Genomic DNA, 24,468 nt, shown 5'->3' with positions numbered 1-24,468 from the left:
GAAATGGCTAGCTAGTTAGCGGTGCGTGCTAGTAGCATTTCAATCGGTGACGTCACTCGCTCTGAGACCTTGAAGTAGTTGTTTCCCTTGCTCTGCAAGGGCCGCGGCTTTTGTGGAGCGACGGGTAAATGTGCTTCGAGGGTGACTGTTGTCGATGTGTGCAAAGGGTCCCTGGTTCAAGCCCAGGTAGGGGCGAGGAGAGGGACGGAAGTAACACTGTTACATAATAAAAAATAAAAAAAAGGATAGCCTAATTTCCTAGACATCAATGTACAGCAACATTTTAAGACGACACTGCAGAACACCCACCATATGCACACATACTCAGCTGTGGGGCTTACAAGACATCAATGTAGCAGTAGAACAAATATCACAATATCGGAATATAACTTCAAATAAAATAAATCAGTGTAGGCTACATTAGAACACACATATGAGAATATATAGGCCTCCTGCCTATGTTATAATATGAAGCACATATTCTGACTATGTGGCCCTCCTGTAGCTCAGTTGGTAGAGCATGGTGCTTGCAACGCAAGGGTTGTGGGTTCGTTTCCCACGGGGGGCCCGTATGAAAAATGTATGCACTAACTAATTGGAAGTCGCTCTGGATAAGAGCATCTGCTAAATGACTAAAATGTCAATTGGATTACAAATTTGTGCTGTAAAGGGAAAAAAAATCCTACCTTAGTTTTCAAAACCTCCCACAATGACTCTCCCCATGTCAAGTCCATTTAACTCCTGATAGTCAACTTCTTGCTCAAAGCCATGAGCGGGCATGTGGCTGTAATGTTTAGCCTCCCTCTAAGGCTGTTCTGTACTCTGGCTCTAGTGTCTATTTTATTTTCATTTTGAGTGTTAACCTGGGTGTCCTCTTTAGCCTTGTCTACAAGGCTTGCTGCCACCAAAAACGCCTTGGTTCAGACATGTTCAAAAACCTTTTTTCTGAGGGCTCTTTGTTGTTGTTTTTTATGTCTGGTGCATAGGATGTTAATTTACTGTACATTCCACACACTCTTTTGATAGTTTAATCCATTCAGTCGTTTCATGACAAGCCAGGGGTTATACGTTTGCTTGTTCTTGAACTGCAAATTGCACCAGCTCCGAGCACTTCGTCATGTGGAGCTGCAGGTGGTGATGCTGAACTGGCGGGATTAGGATCGGCATCAGGAACAGTTTGCCCCTCACTACTCTCCTCCGGCACTGATAGTTATCTGGCTCGTTCTGGTTTCGATTCACCATCTTGCTCAGATTTTTGGACTTCAAAAATGTCAAACTCGATTGCCTTTGTATCAAAAAAAATGTGTGGCTTTCCCAAGATTCAAATTCAGTAGGGAGACGACTAGACTAGGCTACGTGACGTGATTCCATAGGGATCTCTTCACTAGCTGACCACCACTACCTCCCAATAACCTGTCTACAAATAAGAGAGCAGGTCTGGAATCAGTGTGGCAGGATTAGATGATGCCATAGAAGGATCACTGGGCTTTTACATGATGGTCTTTCTGGGGGGCGGGAGCAATAACGAGGAGGCAAATTGATTTAATGCTGATCGCTTTTATTAGAATGTCTACAGTGCGAACAGTTAAATAATTAATAAATTATGCCGCGAGATGTAATGTGCCGGAAAATACAGTAAAATCTGAGAGGTGCGGCTCAAATTAAGCACTGATTTAAGAAGGCCATCCCAATAATCATTTTGATATTGAATTTTGAATTTTATGAACCCTTGAAGTATAAAACAAAATATATATAAAAAGTATTTAATGAAAAAATTATTTTTGGCCTTACTGCTATTAGCCCATACAAACGCATTGAATAACATATTCACTACATGGAACAACATATAGTCCCCCAAAACAAATTCAAAAGGAAGTTTCTTCTGAAGTGTCTGTCCGCAGTTGCGATAGAACTGTGACCATGATCACAATAACTTCCAATTTCATTAACTAAACATGTCCATTAATAATGTATAATAACACAACGCTACAACAACAATAAACTGAAGTTATAAGCTATTTATTAAATCCGTTTGCCAGCTCCAGGTAGGTTACAAAAGAGGCACAAATTGATTTGCAATAACTCCAGTGATATCGTCATTTCAACATATTTACTGTATAAAATGGCATAGAAATTAACAGGCTAATTGATGGCCAACAGATGCAAATGTATCATTCTCCACATTTAATGTCAGTTTCATTGTGGTATTTTACCCATAACAGAAGCACACGAGGAAGTTACATAACTTCCATTTCAAATTTCCAATTGCTCGAGACCTAAGAACTGAGCATGAGTAAAACACTTCGCTTCGTATGGTTTTCCATAAGCTAAGCAGACATTAAAATGCAGTTTAAACCACCTCTGAGCGAATTTATCTAATGTGCTCTAGAGCGCCTAAAGTAGTTTTCCTGTGCTCTGTCACCGTTATATCTTGATGTACAACAGTGCTAGTGCATTAATATGTTTTATGGAAAAAGGGTTGGAAATAGGTATCTCCATAATGACAATCTAAATAACTGGTAAAACGTTGTCAAGACGTGCGTGCTGTTCTCACTCGCTCGCTCAGAAACTGGCTGCCTCACTGCCTGATAGTAGGCAACAGCCGGTCACAGTGAAATATATATTTTAAAGAAATGTCCATGGTTGCCTCACTGCCTGATAGTAGGCAGCAGTAGGTCACAGTGAAATATATATTTGTAAGAAATGTCCATGGTGGCCGCCGTGCAATTTAGAAGTAGACAAAAAAAACGCTACCTGCAACAAATACATTTTCACACACCACATTGTTTTCAAAGAACCCAATTCACTGGAAAACAGCGAACTTGGCAACCCTGGCTGTAAATCAAAATCACTGATTTGGTAATTGACCACCAAACTGCACGCGCGTCGTTAAACGATTTGTTTCGTTGTGCGCATGCGCAACATGTGAGTATCAGTACAGAGAAGCAGGGACTTTTCTGGCTAGCTAGCGCTCCACTCTGGCACCTCGGTTATATCAATATTTGACATCACATGAGAAACAAATAACATCAGGTGACAGCTGAACCAATGGACCTTGAGTTTTAACACAGCTATTATAGCTAGCGAGGTAGCTAGCTAGCTAGCTATTTAGAGCGGTTGACCCATCGAACATTAGCTAGCGGACTAACGTTAGCTTGCTAACTTACCCCACAAGAAAAATGCCCCCATTAAAATTCTGCGCGAATCTTTCGTGGTTGTTTACGGACCTGCCAGAGTTTACCCAGAGAATCTACGCTGCAGCGTCGGCTGGGTTTCAGGCTGTGGAGGCAGCATGGCTGTATGACTCTGACTTACAGGAGCTCCAGAGAGTCAAGAATGCTACTGGGGTTGATGTGGTGCTGATCAACACACCTCTTGGTAAGACAGAGAGGTGGTACTGGTGTAAACAGCTAGCTATTTTCATGTTAGTGTTGACAGCAGCCCAGGCTACTGTACTAACTATATACGATACAAAATCAATAAATATGTTGCCATTTGGAAGGAAACTCAACCCACTGATCCACAAGAATGTGCTACTATTTATTCTGAACATTGACTTGACATAACTGTGTTTTGTAGGCGATGCTAAGGCAGGTGATCTTGGTCTGGGTGCTGTTCCTGGCAGAGAGGAGGACTTCAGAAAGGGTCTGGATCTGGCCATGCAGTACGCCAAGGCTCTGGACTGCAGGAGGTGAGAGCGAAACACACAGTCACGCACACATTGATTGACAGCACAGCTCATCTGTAGCCCACTATACAATGCATCAGGTGACAAACAGCTTCACTGTATGCCAGGGCTATTCAACTGGCGACTGTGGGCCAGATCTGGCCCGTTTATCAATTGTAGAATGGCACTTTGATAAATTCTGAACATTTTTATTTATCCCTGCAGAAATGTGATGTTTAGTGCCAAAGGGAGCCCTTGTTCAATATTCTCCAATGGGAGAATCTGTGTTCCTGTAGTCCTGCCCATTAAGGGCTGTCAATCAATATCACCCAACATACCAGTTACAGCCAATCAAAGCTACTAATGGGTACACTGTCTGTTTGCCCGCCTATCGGCGCTGTCACTGCAGATGAGATCACTACACTGCCTGATAGTGTGTGCTTTGCGCTTAACTCAGCGATACGTTAAAACACCATGGACTCAGTTATGGCTATCATAAACTTTATCTGATCAACATCTTGCCTGCAACATCACTTGTTTCGTAGTCTGCTGAGCATCATGATCTACTTTTACATAATGATGTTCGGTGGCTAAGCAAGGGTAATAATGCTGTCAAGAGAGCAGCCTGTATGTGAGCTTAGGGTGGAGATGGTTGCTTTTCTCTGCGATTGCCTTCAGAAAGTAATCATACCCCTTTTCCCACATTTTGTTGTTACACCCTTAAAATTGATTAAATTTAGATTTTTGTCACTGGCCTACAGATAATACCCCATAATGTCAGTGGAATTATGTTTTTAGACATTAAAAAAAATGAAAAGCTGAAATGTCTTGAGTCAATAAGTATTCAACCCCTTTGTTATGGCAAGCCTAAATAAGTTCAGGAGTAAACATTTGCTTAACAAGTCACATACGTTGCATGGACAATAATAGTATTTAACATGATTTTTAAATGACTGCCTCATCTCTTTACCCCACACATACAATTATCTGTAAGGTCCCTCAGTCGAGCATTGAATTTCAAACACAGATTCAACCACAAAGACCAGGGAGGTTTTCCAATGCCTCACAAAGGGCAACTACTGGTAGATGGGTAAAAAAAAAAAATACTGACATTTAATATCCCTTTGAGCATGGTAAAGTTATTAATTACACTTTGGATGGTGTCTTTCATAACTCAGTTGCCGGAGAGGAAGGAAACCACTGAGGGATTTCACCATGAGGCCAATGGGACTTTAAAATAGTTAGAGTTTAATGGCTGTGATAGGAGAAAACTGAGGATGGATCAACATTGTAGTTACTCCACAATAATAACCTAATTGACAGAGTGAAAAGAAGGAAGACTGTACAGAATTAAATATTCCAAAACATGCATCCTGTTTGCAACAAGGCACTAAAGTAATACTGCAACAAATGTGGCAAAGCAATTCACTTTTTGTCCTGAATACAAAGTGTTATGTTTGGGGCAAATCCAATACAAGACATTACTGAGTACCACTCTGCATATTTTCAAGCATAGTGGTGGCTGCATCATGTTATGGGTATGCTTGTAATCGTTAAGGACTGGGAAGTTTTTCAGGATAAAATATTTACGGAATGGAGCAAAGCACAGGCAAAATCCTAGAAGAAAACCTGGTTCAGTTTGCTTTCCACCAGACACTGGGAGATTAATTCACCTTTCAGCAGGACAATAACCTAAAATACAAGGTCAAATCTACACTGGAGTTGCTTACAAGAAGACTGTGAATGTTCCTGAGTGGCTGAGTTAGATTTTCAAGCAGATTTAAGTCAAAACTATGGCAAGACCTAAAAATGGTTGTCTAGCAATGATCTACAACCAATTTGACAGAGCTTGAAGAATTTTGAAAATAATAATGGGCAAATGTTGCACAATACAGGTGTGGAAAGCTCTTAGACTTACCCAGAAAGACTTACAGCTGTAATTGCTGTCAAAGGCGCTTCTACAAAGTATTGACTCAGGGGTGTGAATACTTATGTAAATTAGATATGTATTTATTTCATTTTCAATAAATTAGCAAACATGTTTTCACTTTGTCATCATGGGGTATTGTGTGTAGGTGGGTGAGAAAAAAACATTTGATTTAATCAATTTTGAATTCAGGCTGTAACACAACAAAATGTGGAACAAGTCAAGGGGCATGAACTTTCTGAAGGCACTATCTAGCGAAAATGCTTGATGAGGAGTTCATATCAGATGTTTTTATTTTTTGTGACATCTTCAATCAATTGAAGGGACTTAATTTGGGACTACAGGGGAAGGATAAAACCGTTATTGACACTATTGAAAAACTGACTTCTTTTAAAAATACATTTAGTTTCTCCTCTGATTTGAGCCCAAACAAAACGCACCATTTCCCTACACCGCGCAACTATATCCAGTCATGGTGGTGCAGTTTGTTATAGGGACCCGTTGTCTATTGATGTGGGGGTAGAGGGACTTATCAGCAAAAGCTAGTCAACTGAGAAATGCCATGCATTAAAGGTTTCTGTGTAAAAAAAAAAAACGAAACAAGACAGAGAAAATAACAAAATAATAAACAAATAGAACAGAATACAGTGCATTCGGAAAGTATTCAGACCCCTTGACTTTTTCCAAATTTTGTTACGATACAGCCTTATTCTAAAATGTATAACTTTTATTTTTTTTGCTCATCAATCTACACACTACCCAAAAAATAACAAAGCAAAAACAGGTTTTTAGAAATGTTAGCTTTTTAAAAATGTATACATTTGCTATCACATTTACATAAATATTCAGACCCTTTATTCAATACTTTGGCAGCGATTACAGCCTTGTGTCTTCTTGGGTATAACGCTACATACTTGGCACACCTGTATTTGTGGAGTTTCTCCTGTTCTTCTCTGCAGATCCTCTCAAGCTCTGTCAGGTTGGATGGGGAGCGTCGCTACACAGCTATTTTCAGGTCTCTCCAGAGATGTTCAATCGGGGGTCAAGTCCGGGCTCTGGCTGGGCCACTCAAGGACATTGAGACTTGTCCCGAAGCCACTCCTGCGTTGTCTTGGCTGTGTGCTTAGGGTCGTTGTCCTGTTGGAAGTTGAAACTTCGCCCAGTCTGAGGTCCTGAGCGCACTGGTGCAGGTTTTCATCAAGGATCTCTCCGTGCTTTGCGCCGTTAATCTTTCCCTCGATCCTGACTAGTCTCCCAGTCCCTGACACTGAAAAACATCCCCACAGCATGATGATGCTGCTACCACCATGCTTCACCGTAGAGATGGTGCCAGGTTTCCTCCAGACATGACGCTTGGCATTCAGGCCAAAGAGTTAATTCTTGGTTTCTTTTGGCAAACTCCAAGCAGGCTGTCATGTGCCTTTTACTGAGGGTTGGCGTCCATCTGGCCACTCTAACATAAAGACGTGATTGGTTGAGTGCTGCAGAGATGGTTGTCCATCTGGAAGGTTCTCCCATCTCCACAGAGGAACTCTGGAGCTCTGTCAGTGACCATCGGGTTCTTGGTCACCTCCCTGACCAAGGCCCTTCTCCCCCAACTGCTCAGTTTGGCCGGGCAGCTAGCTCTAGGAAGAGTCTTGGTGGTTCCAAACTTCTTCCATTTAAGCATGATGGAGGCCACTGTGTTCTTGGGGACCTTCAATGCTGCAGACATTTTTTGGTACCCTTCCCCAGATCTGTGCCTCGACACAATCCTGTCTGGGAGCTCTACGGACAATTCCTTCGACCTCATGGCTTGGTTTTTACTCTGACATGCACTGTCAACTGTGGGACCTTATATAAACAGGTGTGTGCCTTTCCAAATCATGTCCACTCAATTGAATTTACCACAGGTGGACTCCAGTCAAGTTGTAGAAACAACAAGGATGATCAATAGAAACAGGATGCACCTGAGCTCAATTATCGAGTCTCAGAGCAAAGGGTCTGAATACCTATGTAAATAAATACATTTTTAATAAATGTGCAAAAATGTCTAAAAAAACAGTTTTCACTTTGTCATTATGGGGTATTGTGTGTAGATTGATGAGGGTTTGTATTTATTTAATCCATTTTAGAATGAGGCTGTAACGTAACAAAATAAGGGAAAAGTAATCAAGGCAAAGGGTGGCTATTTGAAGAATCTCAAATATAAAATATAGTTTGATTTAACACTTTTTTTGTTTACTACATGATTCCATATGTGTTATTTCATAGTTTTGATGTCTTCACTATAATTCTACAACGTAAAAAATAGTAAACATAAAGAAAAACCCATGAATGAGTAGGTGTCCAAACTTTTGACTGGTAGTGTGTATACATACATACATACATACATACACACACACACACACACTACCGACTACCGTTCAAAAGTTTGGGGTCACTTAGAAATGTCCTTTTTCAAAAGAAAAGCAAAAAAAAAATATTCCATTAAAATAACATCAAATTGATCAGAAATACAGTGTAGACATTGTTAATATTGTAAATGGCTATTGTAGCTGGAAACTGCTTATTTTTTTAAATGGAATATCTACATAGGCATACAGAGGCCCATATATATATATATATATATATATATATATATATATATATATATATATACACATACACACACACACACACAGTGGGGAGAACAAGTATTTGATACACTGCCCATGTTGCAGGTTTTCCTACTTACAAAGCATGTAGAGGTCTAATTTTTATCATAGGTACACTTCAACCGTGAGAGACGGAATCTAAAACAAAAATCCAGAAAATCACATTGTTCGAAGTAATTAATTTGCATTTTATTGCATGACATAAGTATTTGATACATCAGAAAAGCAGAACTTAATATTAGGTACAGAAACCTTTGTTTGCAATTACAGAGATCATACGTTTCCTGTAGGTCTTGACCAGGTTTGTACACACTGCAGCAGGGATTTTGGCCCACTCCTCCATACAGACCTTCTCCAGATCCTTCAGGTTTCGGGGCTGTCGCTGGGCAATACGGACTTTCAGCTCCCTCCAAAGATTTTCTATTGGGTTCAGGTCTGGAGACTGGCTAGGCCACTCCAGGACCTTGAGATGCTTCTTACGGAGCCACTACTTAGTTGCCCTGGCTGTGTGTTTCGGGTCGTTGTCATGCTGGAAGACCCAGCCACGACCCATCTTCAATGCTCTTACTGAAGGAAGGAGGTTGTTGGCCAATATCTCGCGATACATGGCCCCATCCATCCTCCCCTCAGTATGGTGCAGTCGTCCTGTCCCCTTTGCAGAAAAGCATCCCCAAAGAATGATGTTTCCACCTCCATGCTTCACGGTTGGGATGGTGTTCTTGGGGTTGTACTCATCCTTCTTCTTCCTCCAAACACAGCGAGTGGAGTTTAGACCAAAAAGCTCTCTTTTTGTCTCATCAGACCACATGACCTTCTCCCATTCCTCCTATGGATCATCCAGATGGTCATTGGCAAACTTCAGACGGACCTGGACATGCGCTGGCTTGAGCAGGGGGACATTGCGTGCGCTGCAGGATTTTAATCCATGACGGCGTAGTGTGTTACTAATGGTTTTCTTTGAGACTGTGGTCCCAGCTCTCTTCAGGTCATTGACCAGGTCCTGCCGTGTAGTTCTGGGCTGATCCCTCACCTTCCTCATGATCATTGATGCCCCACGAGGTGAGATCTTGCATGGAGCCCCAGACCGAGGGTGATTGACCGTCATCTTGAACTTCTTCCATTTTCTAATAATTGCACCAACAGTTGTTGCCTTCTCACCAAGCTGCTTGCCTATTGTCCTGTAGCCCATCCCAGCCTTGTGCAGGTCTACAATTTTATCCCTGATGTCCTTACACAGCTCTCTGGTCTTGGCCATTGTGGAGAGGTTGGAGTCTGTTTGAGTGTGTGGACAGGTGTCTTTTATACTGGTAACAAGTTCAAACAGGTGCAGTTAATACAGGTAATGAGTGGAGAACAGGAGGGCTTCTTAAAGAAAAACTAACAGGTCTGTGAGAGCAGGAATTCTTACTGATAATAATAAATAATAATATGCCATTTAGCAGACGCTTTTATCCAAAGCGACTTACAGTCATGCGTGCATACATTTTTTTGTGTATGGGTGGTCCCGGGGATCGAACCCACTACCTTGGCGTTACAAGCGCCGTGCTCTACCAGCTGAGCTGCAGAGGACCACTGGTTGGTAGGTGATCAAATACTTATGTCATGCAATAAAATGCTAATTCATTACTTAAAAATCATACAATGTGATTTTCAGGATTTTTGTTTTAGATTCCATCTCTCACAGTTGAAGTGTACCTATGATAAAAAATTACAGACCTCTACATGCTTTGTAAGTAGGAAAACCTGCAAAATCGGCAGTGTATCAAATACTTGTTCTCCCCACTGTATATATATATATATACAAACACACACACAGTGCATTCGGAAGTATTCAGACCCCTTGAGAGATCTGCAGAGAAGAATGGGAGAAACTCCCCAAATACAGGTGTGCTAAGCTTGTAGCATCATACCCAAGAAGGCTCGAGGCTGTAATCGTTGCCAAATGTGCTTTAACAAAGTAGTGAGTAAAGGGTCTGAATACTTATGTAAATGTGATATTTCAGTTTTATTTTATTTGATAAATTAGCAAAAATGTCAACAGTTTTTGCTTTGTCATTATGGGGTATTGTGTGTAGATTGATGAAGGAAAAATGCACTGCATATCTATATGCAACATGTAAAGTGTTTGTACCATGTTTCATGAGCCGGACAAAAAGATCCCCGAAATGTTCCATACACAAATAAAGCTTATTGTGCACAAATTTGTTTACATCCCTGTTAGTGAGCATTTATCCTTTGCCAAGATAATCCATACACCTGACAGGTGTGGCATATCAAGAAGCTGATTAAACAGCATGATCATTACACAGGTGCACCTTGTGCTGGGGACAATAAAAGGCCACTCTAAAATGTGCAGTTTTGTCACACAATGCCACTGATGTCTCAAGTTTTGAGGGAGTGTGCAGTTGGCATGCTGACTGCAGGACTGTCCACCAGAGCTCTTGCCAGAGAAGTGAATGCTCATTTCTTTACCATAAGCTGCCTCCAACGTAGTTTCAGAGAATTTGGCAGTACGTCCAACTGGCCTCAGAACCGGAGACCACGTGTAACCACGCCAGCGCAGGACCTCCACATCCGGCTTCTTCACCTGCGGGATCGTCTGAGACCAGCCACCCAGACAGCTTATGAAACTGAGGAGTATTTCTGTCTGTAATAAAGCCCTTTTGTGGGGAAAAACTAATTTTGATTGGCTGGGCCTGGCTCCCCAGTGGGTCAAACTGGCTCCCAAGTGAGTGCGCCCCTGCCCAGTCATGCGAAATCCATAGCCTAGGGCCTTGAATTTATTTCAATTGACTGATTTCTTAATGAACTGTAACTCAGTAAAATCATTGAAATTGTTGCATATTGTGATTTATATTTTTGTTCAGTGTGCATATATTTTTAAGTGGGCCGCCTATTGGGGGACCCTGCCATAAAGTAAAGTGTGTTGGTATTTATACCCTTTCATAAATTAAATGTTTCCTCAGGATCCACTTGATGGCTGGGAGGGTACCTGTGGGGGCGGACCGAGGTACCATTGCCGTGGAAATGGAGGACACCTTTGTTCAAAACCTGAAACATGCTGCCGATGTCCTCTCAAATGTGAATCTCCATTAAAGGGGCTTTTTAGTCCAGGACTAGGTTTAATGTGTGTCCGGCCCATAGTGTTTGTAATAAGGAGTCCCATTTTGTGTTGTGCTTTTTTCTCAGGAAGGCATCACTGGCCTGATTGAGCCCATCAACACACGGATAACAGATCCCAGATATTTCCTGGACAGTCCACATCAGGGTAAGGCGCTGGTCCTAATTGAAGAAGTGGCGCCGGAGAAGATGGCTGCCATTTTACAGCCCTCTAACCAATTGTACTATTATGTATGTTTTTTCGCGTTATTTGTAATTTATTATGTACATAATGTTTCTGCTACTGTCTCTTATGACCAAAAAGAGCTTCTGGATATCAGGACAGCGATTACTCACCTCGTATTGGACGAAGATTTTTTATTCAATGAGCCGGACGCGAAGGATATCCTACAGACACCCGACAAGGCCCAAATCCCCGTCATTCGCATGAGAAAGAGACAGAGATATCGTGGACGTAGGTCGGGGTGCCTTGTAAAGATCTGACGGCGAGCGAGTAAAACTGCCTCTTCCATCAATCCTATTAGCCAATCTTCAATCATTTGAGAACAAATTGGATGACCTAAGATTACGGTTATCCTACCAACGGGACATTAAAAACTGTAATCTCTTATGTTTCACCGAGTCGTGGCTGAACGACGACATGGACAGCATACAGCTGATGGGATATACATCGGCAGGATAGAACGGCTGACTCCGGTAAGACAAGGGGTGGCGGTCTGTGTATATTTGTAAACAACAGTTGGTGCACAAAATCTAATACTAAGGAAGTCTCTAGGTTTTGCTCGCCTGAGGTAGAGTATCTACTGATAAGCTGTAGACCACACTATTTACCAAGATACTTTTCATCTATATTTTTCGTGCCTGTCTATCTACCACCACAAACCAATGCTGGCATTAAGATTGCACTCAATGAGCTGTATAAGGCCATAAGTAAACAGGAAAACGCTCATCCAGAAGCAGCGCTCCAAGTGGCCGGGGACTTTAATGCAGGGAAACTTAAATCCGTTCTACCTAATTTCTACCAGCATATTAAATGTGCAACCAGAGGAAAAAAAAACTCTAGACCACCTTTACTCCACACACAGAGACACATACAAAGCTCTCCCTCGCCCTCCATTTGGCAAATCTGACCATAACTCTATCCTCCTGATTTCTGCTTATAGCAAAAACTAAAGCAGGAAGCACCAGTGACTCGGTTAATAAAGAAGTGGTCAGATGATGCAGATGCTAAGCTACAGGACTTGCACAGACTGGAATATGTTCCGGGATTCTTCAGATAGCATTGAGGAGTACACCACATCAGTCACTGGCTTCATCAATAAGCACATCGATGACGTCGTCCCCACAGTGACCGTACGTACATGACGTCGTCCCCACAGTGACCGTACGTACATACCCCAACCAGAAGCCATGGATTACAGGCAACATCCGCACTGAGCTAAAGGGTAGAGCTGCCGCTTTCAAGGAGCGGGACTCTAACCCGGACGCTTATAAGAAATCCCACTATGTCCTCCGACGAACCATCAAACAGGCAAAGAGTCAATACCGGACTAAGATTAAATCGTACTACACCGGCTCTGACACTCGTCGGATGTGGCAGGGCTTGAAAACTATTACAGACTACAAAAGGAAGCACAGCCGCGAGCTGCCCAGTGACACAAGCCTACCAGACGAGCTAAATCACTTCTATGCTTGCTTCGAGGCAAGCAACACTGAAGCATGCATGACAGCACCAGCTGTTCCGGATGACTATGTGAGTAAGACTTTTAAGCAGGTCAACATTCACAAGGCTGCAGGGCCAGACGGATTACAAGGACGTGTACTCCGAGCATGTGCTGACTAACTGGCAAGTGTCTTCACTGACATTTTCAACATGTCCCTGACTGAGTCTGTCATACCAACATGTTTCAAGCAGACCACCAATAGTCCCTGTGCCCAAGGACACTAAGATAACCTGCCTAAATGACTACCGACCCGTAGCACTCACGTATGTAGCCATGAAGTGCTTTGAAAGGCTGGTCATGGCTCACATCAACACCATTATCCCAGAAACCCTAGACCCACTCCAATTTGCATACCGCCCCAACAGATCCACAGATGATGCAATCTCTATTGCACTCCACACTGCCCTTTTCCAACTGGACAAGAGGAACACCTACGTGAGAATGCTGTTCATTGACTACAGCTGAGCGTTCAACACCATAGTGCCCTCAAAGCTCATCACTAAGCTAAGGATCCTGGGACTAAACACCTCCCTCTGCAACTGGATCCTGGACTTCCTGACGGGTCACCCCCAGGTGGTAAGGGTAGGTAACAACACATTTGCCACGCTGATCCTCAACACGGGGGCCCCTCAGTGGTGCGTGCTCAGTCCCCTCCTGTACTCCCTGTTCACCCATGACTGCATGGCCAGGCACGACTCCAACACCATCATTAAGTTTGCTGACGACAACAGTGGTAGGCCTGATCACCAACAACGATGAGACAGCCTATAGGGAGGAGGTCCGAGACCTGGCCGTGTGGTGCCAGGATAACAACCTCTCCCTCAACGTGATCAAGACAAAGGAGATGATTGTGGTTTACAGGAAAAAAGAGGACTGAGCACGCCCCCATTCTCATCGACGGGGCTGTAGTGGAACAGGTTGAGAGCTTCAAGTTCCTTGGTGTCCACATCACCAACGAACTATCATGGTCCAAACACACCAAGACAGTCGTGAAGAGGGCACGACAAAGCCTATTCCCCCTCAGGAGACTGAAAAGATTTGGCATGGGTCCTCAGATCCTCAAAAAGTTCTACAGCTGCACCATCGAGAGCATCCTGACTGGTTGCATCACCGCCTGGTATGGCAACTGCTCGGCCTCCGACCGCAAGGCACTACAGAGGGTAGTGCGTACGGCCCAGTACATCACTGGGGCCAAGCTTCCTGCCATCCAGGACCTCTATACCAGGCAGTGTCAGAGGAAGGCCCTCAAAATTGTCAAACTCCAGCCACCCTAGTCATAGACTGTTCTCTCTGCTACCGCACGGCAAGCGGTACCGGAGCTCCAAGTCTAGGTCCAAAAGGCTTCTCAACAGCTTCTACCCCCAAGCCATAAGACTCCTGAACAGCTAATCATTGCTACCTGGACTATTTGCACTGCCCCCCCCACCCTCACCCCCCTCTTTTACGCTGCTGCTACTCTGTCTATTATTTATGCATAGTCACTAACTCTACCCACATGTACATATTACCTCTTACCTGGACTACCCGGTGCCCCCGCACATTGACTCTGCACCTGTACCCCCCCTGTATATAGCCTACCTACTGTTATTTTATTTTACTGCTGCTCTTTAGTTATTTGCTTTTTATAATTTTTTCTTAACACAAAACAATTAAATAAAATGCATTGTTGGTTAAGGGCTTGTAAGTAAACATTTCACTGTAATGTCTACACCTGTTGTATTTGGCACATGTGGCAAATACAATTTGATTTGATAATTCAACAGCTTGTGATGCTTTTCCATGGCAAGGTGGCCTGGGAATCAAAACTGATTGAATGAAACAATATTGAAACATGGCATGATTTCCAGGCTATAGTATTAGGCTTAGCCCTATAAAGACAAGCAATCAAAATGAAGACTTACAGTTTAGAATAAGTATTTAAATGTGTACCTGTGAACCAATGTTAACATTCACTGCACAAGTGGATTTGTATTACTAATACTGTTTATAACCTATTCGTATAATCTTTCACCCTAGCGGCTGCTATCCTGCAGAAAGTTGGCCAGCCAAATATCAAACTGCAGATGGTAAGTATCTGTCAGTTTATCTTGATGATGAACAATGCCATTAATAGTGCTAGGTAATATTTTATTACCTAGTCTACTGCCAACAAATCCTAGCCTGGTCAGTGGTCCAAGATCTCTTTCTGTTCTTGTCAACATCATTGCTCATTGTTTGGTGTAACAAGGATTTGGCATGATGGCAGAAACAGACTGGCACTCAGGCTAAACAGATCTTTCCTCTGTTTGGAACTAATGGTTGATTCAGATACACACCGAGCAATTATTGAGTTGGTTGTTGAGTTAAACTTTTAGCCAGTGGCTGAGCCAGACAAACATATAGCCAGAAGACAGAACAAAACATCTTGTTTGTTTTTGTCCCACTAGACATAGTATTTTGTTCTAGGAAGGGACTTGCCTTTGCAAAGTCTGTCTGTCTCTTGGGAGAACCTATCCTAGTTTGTATTCAATAACCTGAGAATTCCCTCAGCTTTTTAAGGCAGTTTAATGTGGAGAGGTTCTTCATATCCCTGTAAATTCTACTGCTTAAATCTTACTGACAGAAGCCATCTTGTGTCCCTCTGTGCTGCAGGACGTCTTCCACTGGCAGATAATGGACGGCAACTTGACACAGAACATACATAAATATTTCCCGCTCATTGGTTAGTGGTGTTGTTTGTGATACTAGTGCAGATAGCAAGTTACACAGGAAACATAACGTATTAGTCCCATACCATCAGCAGCAAATCGGGCACATCAGATTGTGTCCAAGCATCCATGTCCACATGATTGACCTATGATAGTAGTATAAAATGTTATTTCTGTAATGGTAATGAAATATCAATTTTCTTCCCTCATTCTCTTTTACAGGTCACATCCAGATAGCCCAGGTGCCCAGCAGGAACGAGCCAGACAGTGCAGGAGAACTGAACTTCCCATACCTCTTCAGTCTACTGGAGGAGATGGGTTACCAGGGATACATTGGCTGTGAATACAAACCACTAGGTGAGAGCTGGGATCCATCCCAAATGGTACACTATTCCTTATAAAAGTATAGTGCACAACTTTTTACCAGGGCCCATAGGGAATAGGATGCCATTTGGCACTCTGCCCTGTACTCCCTCACATTTAATGGTGGACTAATGGGTGTCTTAATTAACTAAACTACCTTTAAGCTGCGTTTACACAGGCAGCCCAATTCTGATATTTTATCCACTACTTGGTATTTTGACCAATCACATTAGATCTTTTAAAGAGCTGACCTGATTGGTCAAAAGACCAATTAGTGAAAAAAAAAGATCAGAATGGACTACAGTTCGATTCATTGTTACAAAATTGTAGGTTAAACTGGTTCTTGCCTCACTTCATACATCATATGTATAATTCAGAGTGTGCTAGGGGCATGATAATGGCAGTGTGTGTGTATTAAGTATCAACTGTCATTTCAGGCTCTACAAATGAAGGTCTTGGTTGGGTGAAAGATTACTTGAAGCGCAACAAGTGATGGCTGAGAGGACCACGCGCACAAACAGTTGCCAGTACCAGCTTTTCCATGGAACTGTAATATTCATGGGGAATAAAGTCACCTTACTACAGGGTGTCATCTACTGCCTGTATTCTATCAACTCAGAATATGCCAAATAATGAACCTGAAATGTGCTTATTAAAACAGCAGCCTAAACACTTGACTGACATATAGCTCTTATTGATGTTTCGACTAAGATTGTGTGGTGAGCAGCAGTATGATTGGATCCTTTTTTTTGCAACAGTCTTTTTCATTAACTTTTTGTACAATAAAGTCCTGTTGTTCCACTCTCTTGCTCCACTCCCAATGTTGCACAATGCCCACGTATATACAGTAGTACCATACTCACATCTGTCAAGTTACAGTTAAAACACACTTGAGTATACCATAAGGTTTAATGTAGCATATCATACACACATCCATAATGTACAAGTTTCAGAATGCCTATACTGTTGCCAGCTAGCCTAACTGTTGACATCTTGCATTATTCAATATCCAGTGTTCTTACCTTCAAAACATTTCTAAAGACACATCGCCTTGCTCAGAAATCCATTATGCATATCCAAATCCTTCATTACTTTTTAATAAGGAACTTCCTACAATATTTAAATATTTGGTTCCTTAAACTTAAATGTGTACAAACTTTTAAGGCTTATTTAAAGTCTTAAGGTATTGTAATGACATTTCTAAACTGATGTGTGGGTGTGTTATTAATGTTGTACACAAGCTGGATCCTATGCCCATCCAATGCTCAACAGAGACCAGCTATACCCTCAACCCTGTCAGACTGTAGCTAGTCAGTAGTCCAATTGCATTCCCCAGAGATTCCACTTGCAATGTTGATGCAATAACACTGCCCTGATCGCATCATTAAGAAATAAAACAAAAGACTAAGGCACTTGGATGAAGACATGGCACTTGGGCAAATTGGGTAGCAGGTTTGACACTTCTAGGATACAATGGGAAGAAAAAATATATTACCCAATATTGCTGAAATGGCAGCAATCTTTCCCCTCTGCAGAATACTCAAGACTGGATTCACTGAATTGTGTGCTGTGTTGATCTTGAGAATCTAGTCCTAAACCTTGGCATGGCACAGTATCCAAGAGAGATACTCCTTCATGTTCATATGATTTGAACACCTACAATGATAAATGGTTTACGAGTTGGAGAATAGGGTCTAATTTACCAACACTTGGTTGCACAATACTGACTTGTTTACATTACAATTCACAGGGTAGGGAATGAAATCCACTTCAGGTAAGATCTCTAATGCACATGTATGGTGGATGTTCTCTGATCTGAAGTAAAGAGAGGCATCTGCCAAACGACAAGCTGAATGGGAAGGTAGCCTAGCAGTTAAGAGCGTTGGTCCAGTAACTGAACGGGTGCTGTTTCGAATCCCCGAGCCGACTAGGTGACAAAATCTGCCGATGTGCCCTTGAGTAAGGCATGTACGTTGGAGAAGTCAAATCGGTGAGCAGCTGCTCTTGATCATTGTCACGAATCCACACCCGTCCCACTCACATTAGAAGTTCAGAAAGAGAAAGTGTAGCTACATAGAAATAATGACACTCAATTTGAAAATCATTCAACTAAATAATGAGGATTTCTATCAGCCTAATTGAAGTGTATTTTACATCTCACATTCCAGTGTTCAAACTTGTAAACAAGGCTCCGTGGAATTTCTCTTAATGCAACGCCGTGCAGCCAATGGCAATGTCCGCTTTAGGTATAATGCCAGGAGCTGCTTGTGGATTTGACAGATCTAATGCAGTTCCACCTCCGACACCACCAAAACAACCGCTATGTGGATGTCGGCTAAAGCGAATCTGATTGAATATAGCCCTTTATGTGCTTTAAAGCTAGTTAGCTGCTACAGCTATTTTTGGACTTCTAAATTAATTATGTATACCCATTGATTCTTGAAGAATATAACTTACAAATGCCTCACGGGCTTAGTTCAACTGCTGTACCCCATCAGAACCCAAAATATAAGCTTATTTTACTCCAATGTTTGTAAACAATGTAAATGTAAACAAACACTGTACAGCCTCAAAACATAGTTAAAACTATAATTTTGATACCATGGATGGTCAGTCCTTAAATTCCTCCAGGCACATCCCTCAGCTTTTTACCAAAACACAGGCCGGGTGACCGCTTTGTTATTGTTTCAATTAACGATTGTAGCTTTAAAGGGATGGTGCAAGATATTTTCAATGTCAGATGAACTCATGGATACCATTTGTATGTCTCTGCGTGCAGTTTGAAAGAAGTTTAAGGTAGTTTTGCGAGCCTAACTAGCATTAGCGCAATGACTGGAAGTCTACAGGTACAGCCATTGCCAAAATCTAGCACTATCCCTTTAACAATAGTGTGTATCTTTTCTCCCAGTGGTAGAATGAGTAAACCACTGATAAATTACACAGGAAGCTTTGACATGTGAACTCTCTCTGATTCGCTAATTTAGCACTTTTCAACAATAACATCCTTTTTTGGTGTCCCACATGCCAAGACGGCCTATAAATGAAGTCGCCTGTCTGGAACTACACCTCCCAGCAGCCTGTTTCTCTGTGGCCCACCTGGCCCTGATTGGCCCTCCAGGCCTACAGCAGGCCTGTCCACAGGTTGAAGCAGGCTGTGTTGATCACAGATTCCAGGTGATGATACATGGACACCAGCTGGGGCGGGGGGCTGTTGCTAGGCTGCAGTTGGGATGGCAATGGCTCCCTAAATACAACCTTGAGGCTCTGGAGGGAGGGGGACAATAAAGGTCAATTGAAAACAACGTCATCTCACGTTACAGCTTATAAGGAATTCATATACTGTAGCTATAAAATGCTATAATGAGCATAACAAGGGGCAGACATCACAATGACTCACTGTTTTTCCTGCCTGAGTGTCAAGGAAGACCAGAACAAAGCAGTCAGTGAATTTCTGGTTCAGGACAGCCTGAAAGAAAGGAAAGGCAGGACAACTGTTCATTTCAAGCTATAATGACTTACAATTCCATCCCCCCTATTCCACACAGTATAACTTTAAACAAAAATAGGTGACTGACTACAGTTAATGGGATCTTGTGTTTGAACTGTTTATAGTCTTTTGCCCTCTGGGACAAAAAAGGAATAGTGTGTGACTGTGATGTTTGCTAGGGAGGGAAGTTTATGTCACCAGCTACAGTACTAGGGCAGAACATCTTCAGAAGAGAAGAAGTGAGGGGGATGTTCTTTTGATCTCAAGTCTCAATTACCAAATTAAGTAGTGACTAACCTCCTGACACTGACAATTATTCCCCATAAGACTCCCATAATCCCCCTTGAGAGCCGCTTTTCACATTTTTACACAACGCTAAAACCCTTCTTCCAAACTGCAGAGGTCTCTCAATTTTAGATTTTTTAATATACTAATTTTTTCCTTCTTCACATTCAATTGTTCTTGTTCTCCCGTTACATATAAAAGTTAGAAGCCTGAGAGAAACTGCTGAGTTTAATTTAGAAAAGTTCAAGGGTACTTGAGGCAGTTCCTGATAGTGGATTAGTCCATAAGAACTTAACAAGATCACCTCCAAAATTCATTGAAATCAAATAGGGGTTGAGGGAGGGAAATAATTATAGGATATTACAAATATAGAGTGATGTACTATTTGTCTTGAATTCATATCATATATAAACAGTGGAGTCCAATGACAGAGCTATGGGAACTTTGATACAGGCACCCATGCTAATAACAACGTCTGCAGCTCAAGGAGCTGGTTTTGATGTTGTTGCATGCAGTGTCAAGATACAGTTTGGCTTGAAGCGGATGCAATCACATTGCATGTGGAGGAGAGAACAGGGGATAATTAATTTGCTTAGCGGGGTGCTTTCCCCTGTTTCTCTACATTATATTCTGCTGGAGGTACAGCAGCTGGTTGTGCTCTGCTGTATTCCTATGTATGCAAGTGCGTACATACTCCATATGGAGAGGACAGCTCTATTTTAGTGAACAAAGCACCTCATAATATACTGGGACGGGTAGTGTTCAGTAGGGAGAAAGGTTTTGCTACCTTTTCCATTGCAGATTTTGCTACGTGTGCTCTACTGAACATGACCTTGATTTAGTGGTGGTTGAGCACTGAAGGCCGCACTCTGGAACCCATTTTGACGAGCAATTTTAATTGTAGTGTAAATGCGGACAAAGTGCTGTAGAGAGTTGTAGTTTTTACACTGAACAAGAATATAAACGGAACATGTAAAGTGTTGTTCCCATGTTTCATGAGCTGAAATAAAAGATCCCAGAAATGTTCCATACGCACAAAAAGCTTATTTCTCTCAAATGTTGTGTATAAATTTGTTTACATCCCTGTTAGTGAGCATTTCTCCTTTGCCAAGTTAATCTATCCACCTGACAGGTGTGGCATATCAAAGAAGCTGATTAAACAGCATGATCATTACACAGGTGCATCTTGTGCTGGGGATAATAAAAGGACACTCTAAAATGTGCAGTTTTGTAACACAACACAATGCCACATATGTCTCAAGTTTTAAGGGAGCATGCAATTGGCATGCTGACTGCAGGAATGTCCACTAGAACTGTTGCCAGAGAAGTAAGTGTTAATTTCTTTACTATAAGCCGTTTTTGAGGCAGTACGTCCAACCGGCCTCACAACCGCAGACTATGTGTATGGCGTTGTGTGGGCGAGTGGTTTGCTGATGTCAATGTTGTGAACAGAGTGCCAAGGTGGCAGTGGAGTTATGGTATGGGCAGGCATAAGCTATGGACAACGAACAATTGCATTTTATTGATGGCAATTTGAATGCACAGAGATACTGTGACGAGATCCTGAGGCCCATTGTCGTGCCATTCATCTGCCACCATCACCTCATGTTTCAGATTGATAATGCACGGCCCCATGTCACAAGGATCTGTACACAATTCCTGGAAGCTGAACATTTCCCAGTTCTTCCATGGCCTGCATACTCACCAGACATGTCACCCATTGAACATGTTTGGGATGCTCTGGATCAACGTGTACGACAGCATGTTCCAGTTCCCGTCAATATCTAGCAACTTCGCACAGCCATTGAAGAGGTGTGGGACAACATTCCACAATCAACAGCCTGATCAGCGCTATGCGAAGGAGATGTGCCGCGCTGCATGAGGCAAATGGTGGTCACACCAGATACTGACAGGTTTTCTGATCCACGCCCCTACCTTTTGTTAAGGTATCTGCGACCAACAGATGCATATCTGTATTCCCAGTCATGTGAAATCCATAGATTAGGCCTAATTTATTTATTTTAATTGACCGATTTCCTTATATGAACTGTAACTCAGTAAAATGTTTGAAATTGTTGCATGTTGTCTTTATATTTTTGTTCAGTATATATGTTTTTGTAGTGTTTATATCTGTATATGTTATATTAGTGGTTTTGTTCTTACCAGATACTGAATGCCACTCTCGTCAAAGTGTCGGCAGCTCTGAGGGAAGCGAGTCAGCAGCACTTTGATCAGACTCTGGTACCAGCTGGGACTCATGGTCAAGAAACAGTCCTGTAATAACAGAGATAGAGGACACAAAGCCTTGAAAGAAAGATGGATGCCCGGGCCACACAATGCTGAATGATCCCACAGTGTTATTGTGCAATGTTTTGACCCTATAGGAACAGAGGATAGGAAGCCCTGAAAGAATGATAGACACCTGGGCCGCACACTGTTGAAAACACCCAAAGTTTGATTGTACAACGTTTCGAGCCGAAGGTCTGAACTAGAGACAAACAAATGCTTGACCCTGACCAGTTACCACCCACATTTTTTAACTAGCACTAGCTACATAAGACCTACTATTGGAAGAACAATTAGCCTACACACAATTAGCCTAAGTTAAGAGTAAAGATCTTTCAAAATCTTTCAAAGTCCTCTTCTAGATATTATTTTGCAAATTAAAAATGCCAAAATAGTACACGCCAATTCCACAATTGGCTTTGAATCTAAAATGTATAAAACATTGCTTGGCTGAGAATCATCAGTGATTCCCTGGCATACATCTATGAATAGCAGAAAATGACTAGAGAAGAGGATCTGAAGGGAAGACGAGGCAGGGGGTGAGCTGTAGGGAGCTTCCCAACGGCGACCCCTGCAATGCTGTAGAGCCTACTCAGTTCTCACAGTCCATACTTCAGTACATTCTTAATCTGTGTTCAGATCACTGGCTGTGAAGTTTCCATTCTACTTCTTCTTTAACACGGACATATAAATAGGATGTTTGGGTTTTTAATTAGGACTTTTCTGTTGATAAATGCTGAGATCCCTGTGGGAAAGACACAGCTAGTTTGAAGAGCACAGCGTTGATTAAGCTACAGCAGCTCTCTACTGTAGCTATACCACCACACTAAAATAAAGAGCACATCTTTGATTAAAGAATAATAAGGCATATAACTATCTTAGAAAAAGGGCAGCTCTCTACTATAAACCATGGCCATGTCCCAAATGGCACCCTTTTTCCTATATACAGTACCAGTCCAAAGTTTGGACACACCTACTCATTCCAGGATTTTTGTAGAATAATAGTGAAGACATCAAAACTATGATATAACACATATGGAATCATGTAGTAACCAAAAAAGTGTTAAACAAATCAAAATATATTTTCTTCAAAGCCAACATTTGCCTTGATGACAGTTTTGCACATTCTTGGCATTCTCTCAACCAGCTTCATGAGGTAGTCACCTGGAATGCATTTCAATTAACAGGTGTGCCTTGTTAAAAGTTAATTTGTGGAATTTCTTTCCTTCTTAATTCGTTTTAGCCAATCAGTTGTGTTGTGACAAGGTAGGGGTGGTATACAGAAGATAGCCCTATTTGGTAAAAGACCAAGAACAGCTCAAATAAGCAAAGAGAAACGACAGTCCATCATTACTTTAAGACATGAAGGTCAGTCAATACGGAACATTTCAAGAACTTTGAAAGTTTCTTCAAGTGCAGTCGCAAAAACCATCAAGCGCTATGATGAAACTGGCTCTCATGAGAAACGCCACAAGAAAGGAAGACCCAGAGTTACCTCTGCTGCAGAGGATAAGTTCATTAGAGTTACCAGCCTCAGAAATTGCAGCCCCAAATAAATGCTTCACAGAGTTCAAGTAACAGACACATCTCAACATCAACTGTTCAGAGGAGACTTTGTGAATCAGGCCTTTATTTTTTATTTATTTAACCTTTATTTAACTAGGCAAGTCAGTTAAGAACAAATTCTTATTTACAATGATGGCCTACCCCGGCCAAACCCGGACGACGCTGGGCCAATTGTGCGCCGCCCTATGGGACTCCCAATCATGGCCGGATTGTGATTCAGCCTTGAATCGAACCAGGGTCTGTAGATGCAGTGCTTAGAACGCTGCGCCACTCGGGAGCCCGAATTGCTGCAAAGAAACCACTACTATAGGACACCAATAATAAGAAGAGACTTGCATGGGCCAAGAAACACGAGCAATGGACATTAGACCGGTGGAAATCTGTCCTTTGGTCTGATGAGTCCAAATTTGAGATTTTTGGTTCCAACCACCATGTCTTTGTGAGACGCAGAGTAGGTGAACGGATGATCTCCGCATGTGTGGTTCCCACCGTGAAGCATGGAGGAGGTGGTGTGATGGTGCTTTGCTGGTGTCACTGTCGGTGATTTATTTAGAATTCAAGGCACACTTAACCAGTATGGCTACCACAGCATTCTGCAGCGATACGCCATCCCATCTGGTTTGTGCTTAGTGTGACTATCATTTGTTTTTAACAGGACAATATCCCAACACACCTCCAGGCTGTGTAAGGGCTATTTGACCAAGAAGGAGAGTGATGGAG

General features: G+C 42.2%; 2 protein-coding genes across 2 annotated transcripts in view; one reads left to right on the top strand and one right to left on the bottom strand.

Annotated features, from left to right (window-relative positions):
- Positions 1–2,914: 2,914 nt before the first annotated feature.
- Positions 2,915–16,925, top strand: hyi (hydroxypyruvate isomerase). The gene is made up of 8 exons (XM_084163252.1): positions 2,915–3,378; positions 3,580–3,691; positions 11,197–11,311; positions 11,420–11,498; positions 15,091–15,140; positions 15,706–15,775; positions 15,984–16,118; positions 16,562–16,925. The coding sequence occupies exons 1-8, from the start codon at positions 3,180–3,182 to the stop codon at positions 16,615–16,617; spliced, it is 816 nt and encodes a 271-aa protein (XP_084019378.1). The 5' UTR covers positions 2,915–3,179; the 3' UTR covers positions 16,618–16,925.
- An 89-nt stretch (positions 16,926–17,014) lies between these two features.
- The window catches only part of LOC311130499 (KICSTOR complex protein SZT2-like), a gene marked incomplete at its 5' end in the record, with an annotated part of 120,567 nt that continues 113,113 nt past the window's right edge, over positions 17,015–24,468 (bottom strand). The window contains 3 exon segments of the mRNA XM_084163254.1: positions 17,015–19,388; positions 19,522–19,590; positions 22,060–22,170. Coding sequence (XP_084019380.1) covers positions 19,245–19,388; positions 19,522–19,590; positions 22,060–22,170 — 324 coding nt within the window. The 3' untranslated portion in view covers positions 17,015–19,244.

This window comes from Coregonus lavaretus (genome assembly GCF_964263955.1).
Source record: "Coregonus lavaretus genome assembly, chromosome: 6".
Lineage (NCBI taxonomy): Eukaryota > Metazoa > Chordata > Actinopteri > Salmoniformes > Salmonidae > Coregonus > Coregonus lavaretus.
Note: the sequence above shows the minus strand (reverse complement) of the source record. Positions and strands in the feature narration are given on the sequence as shown.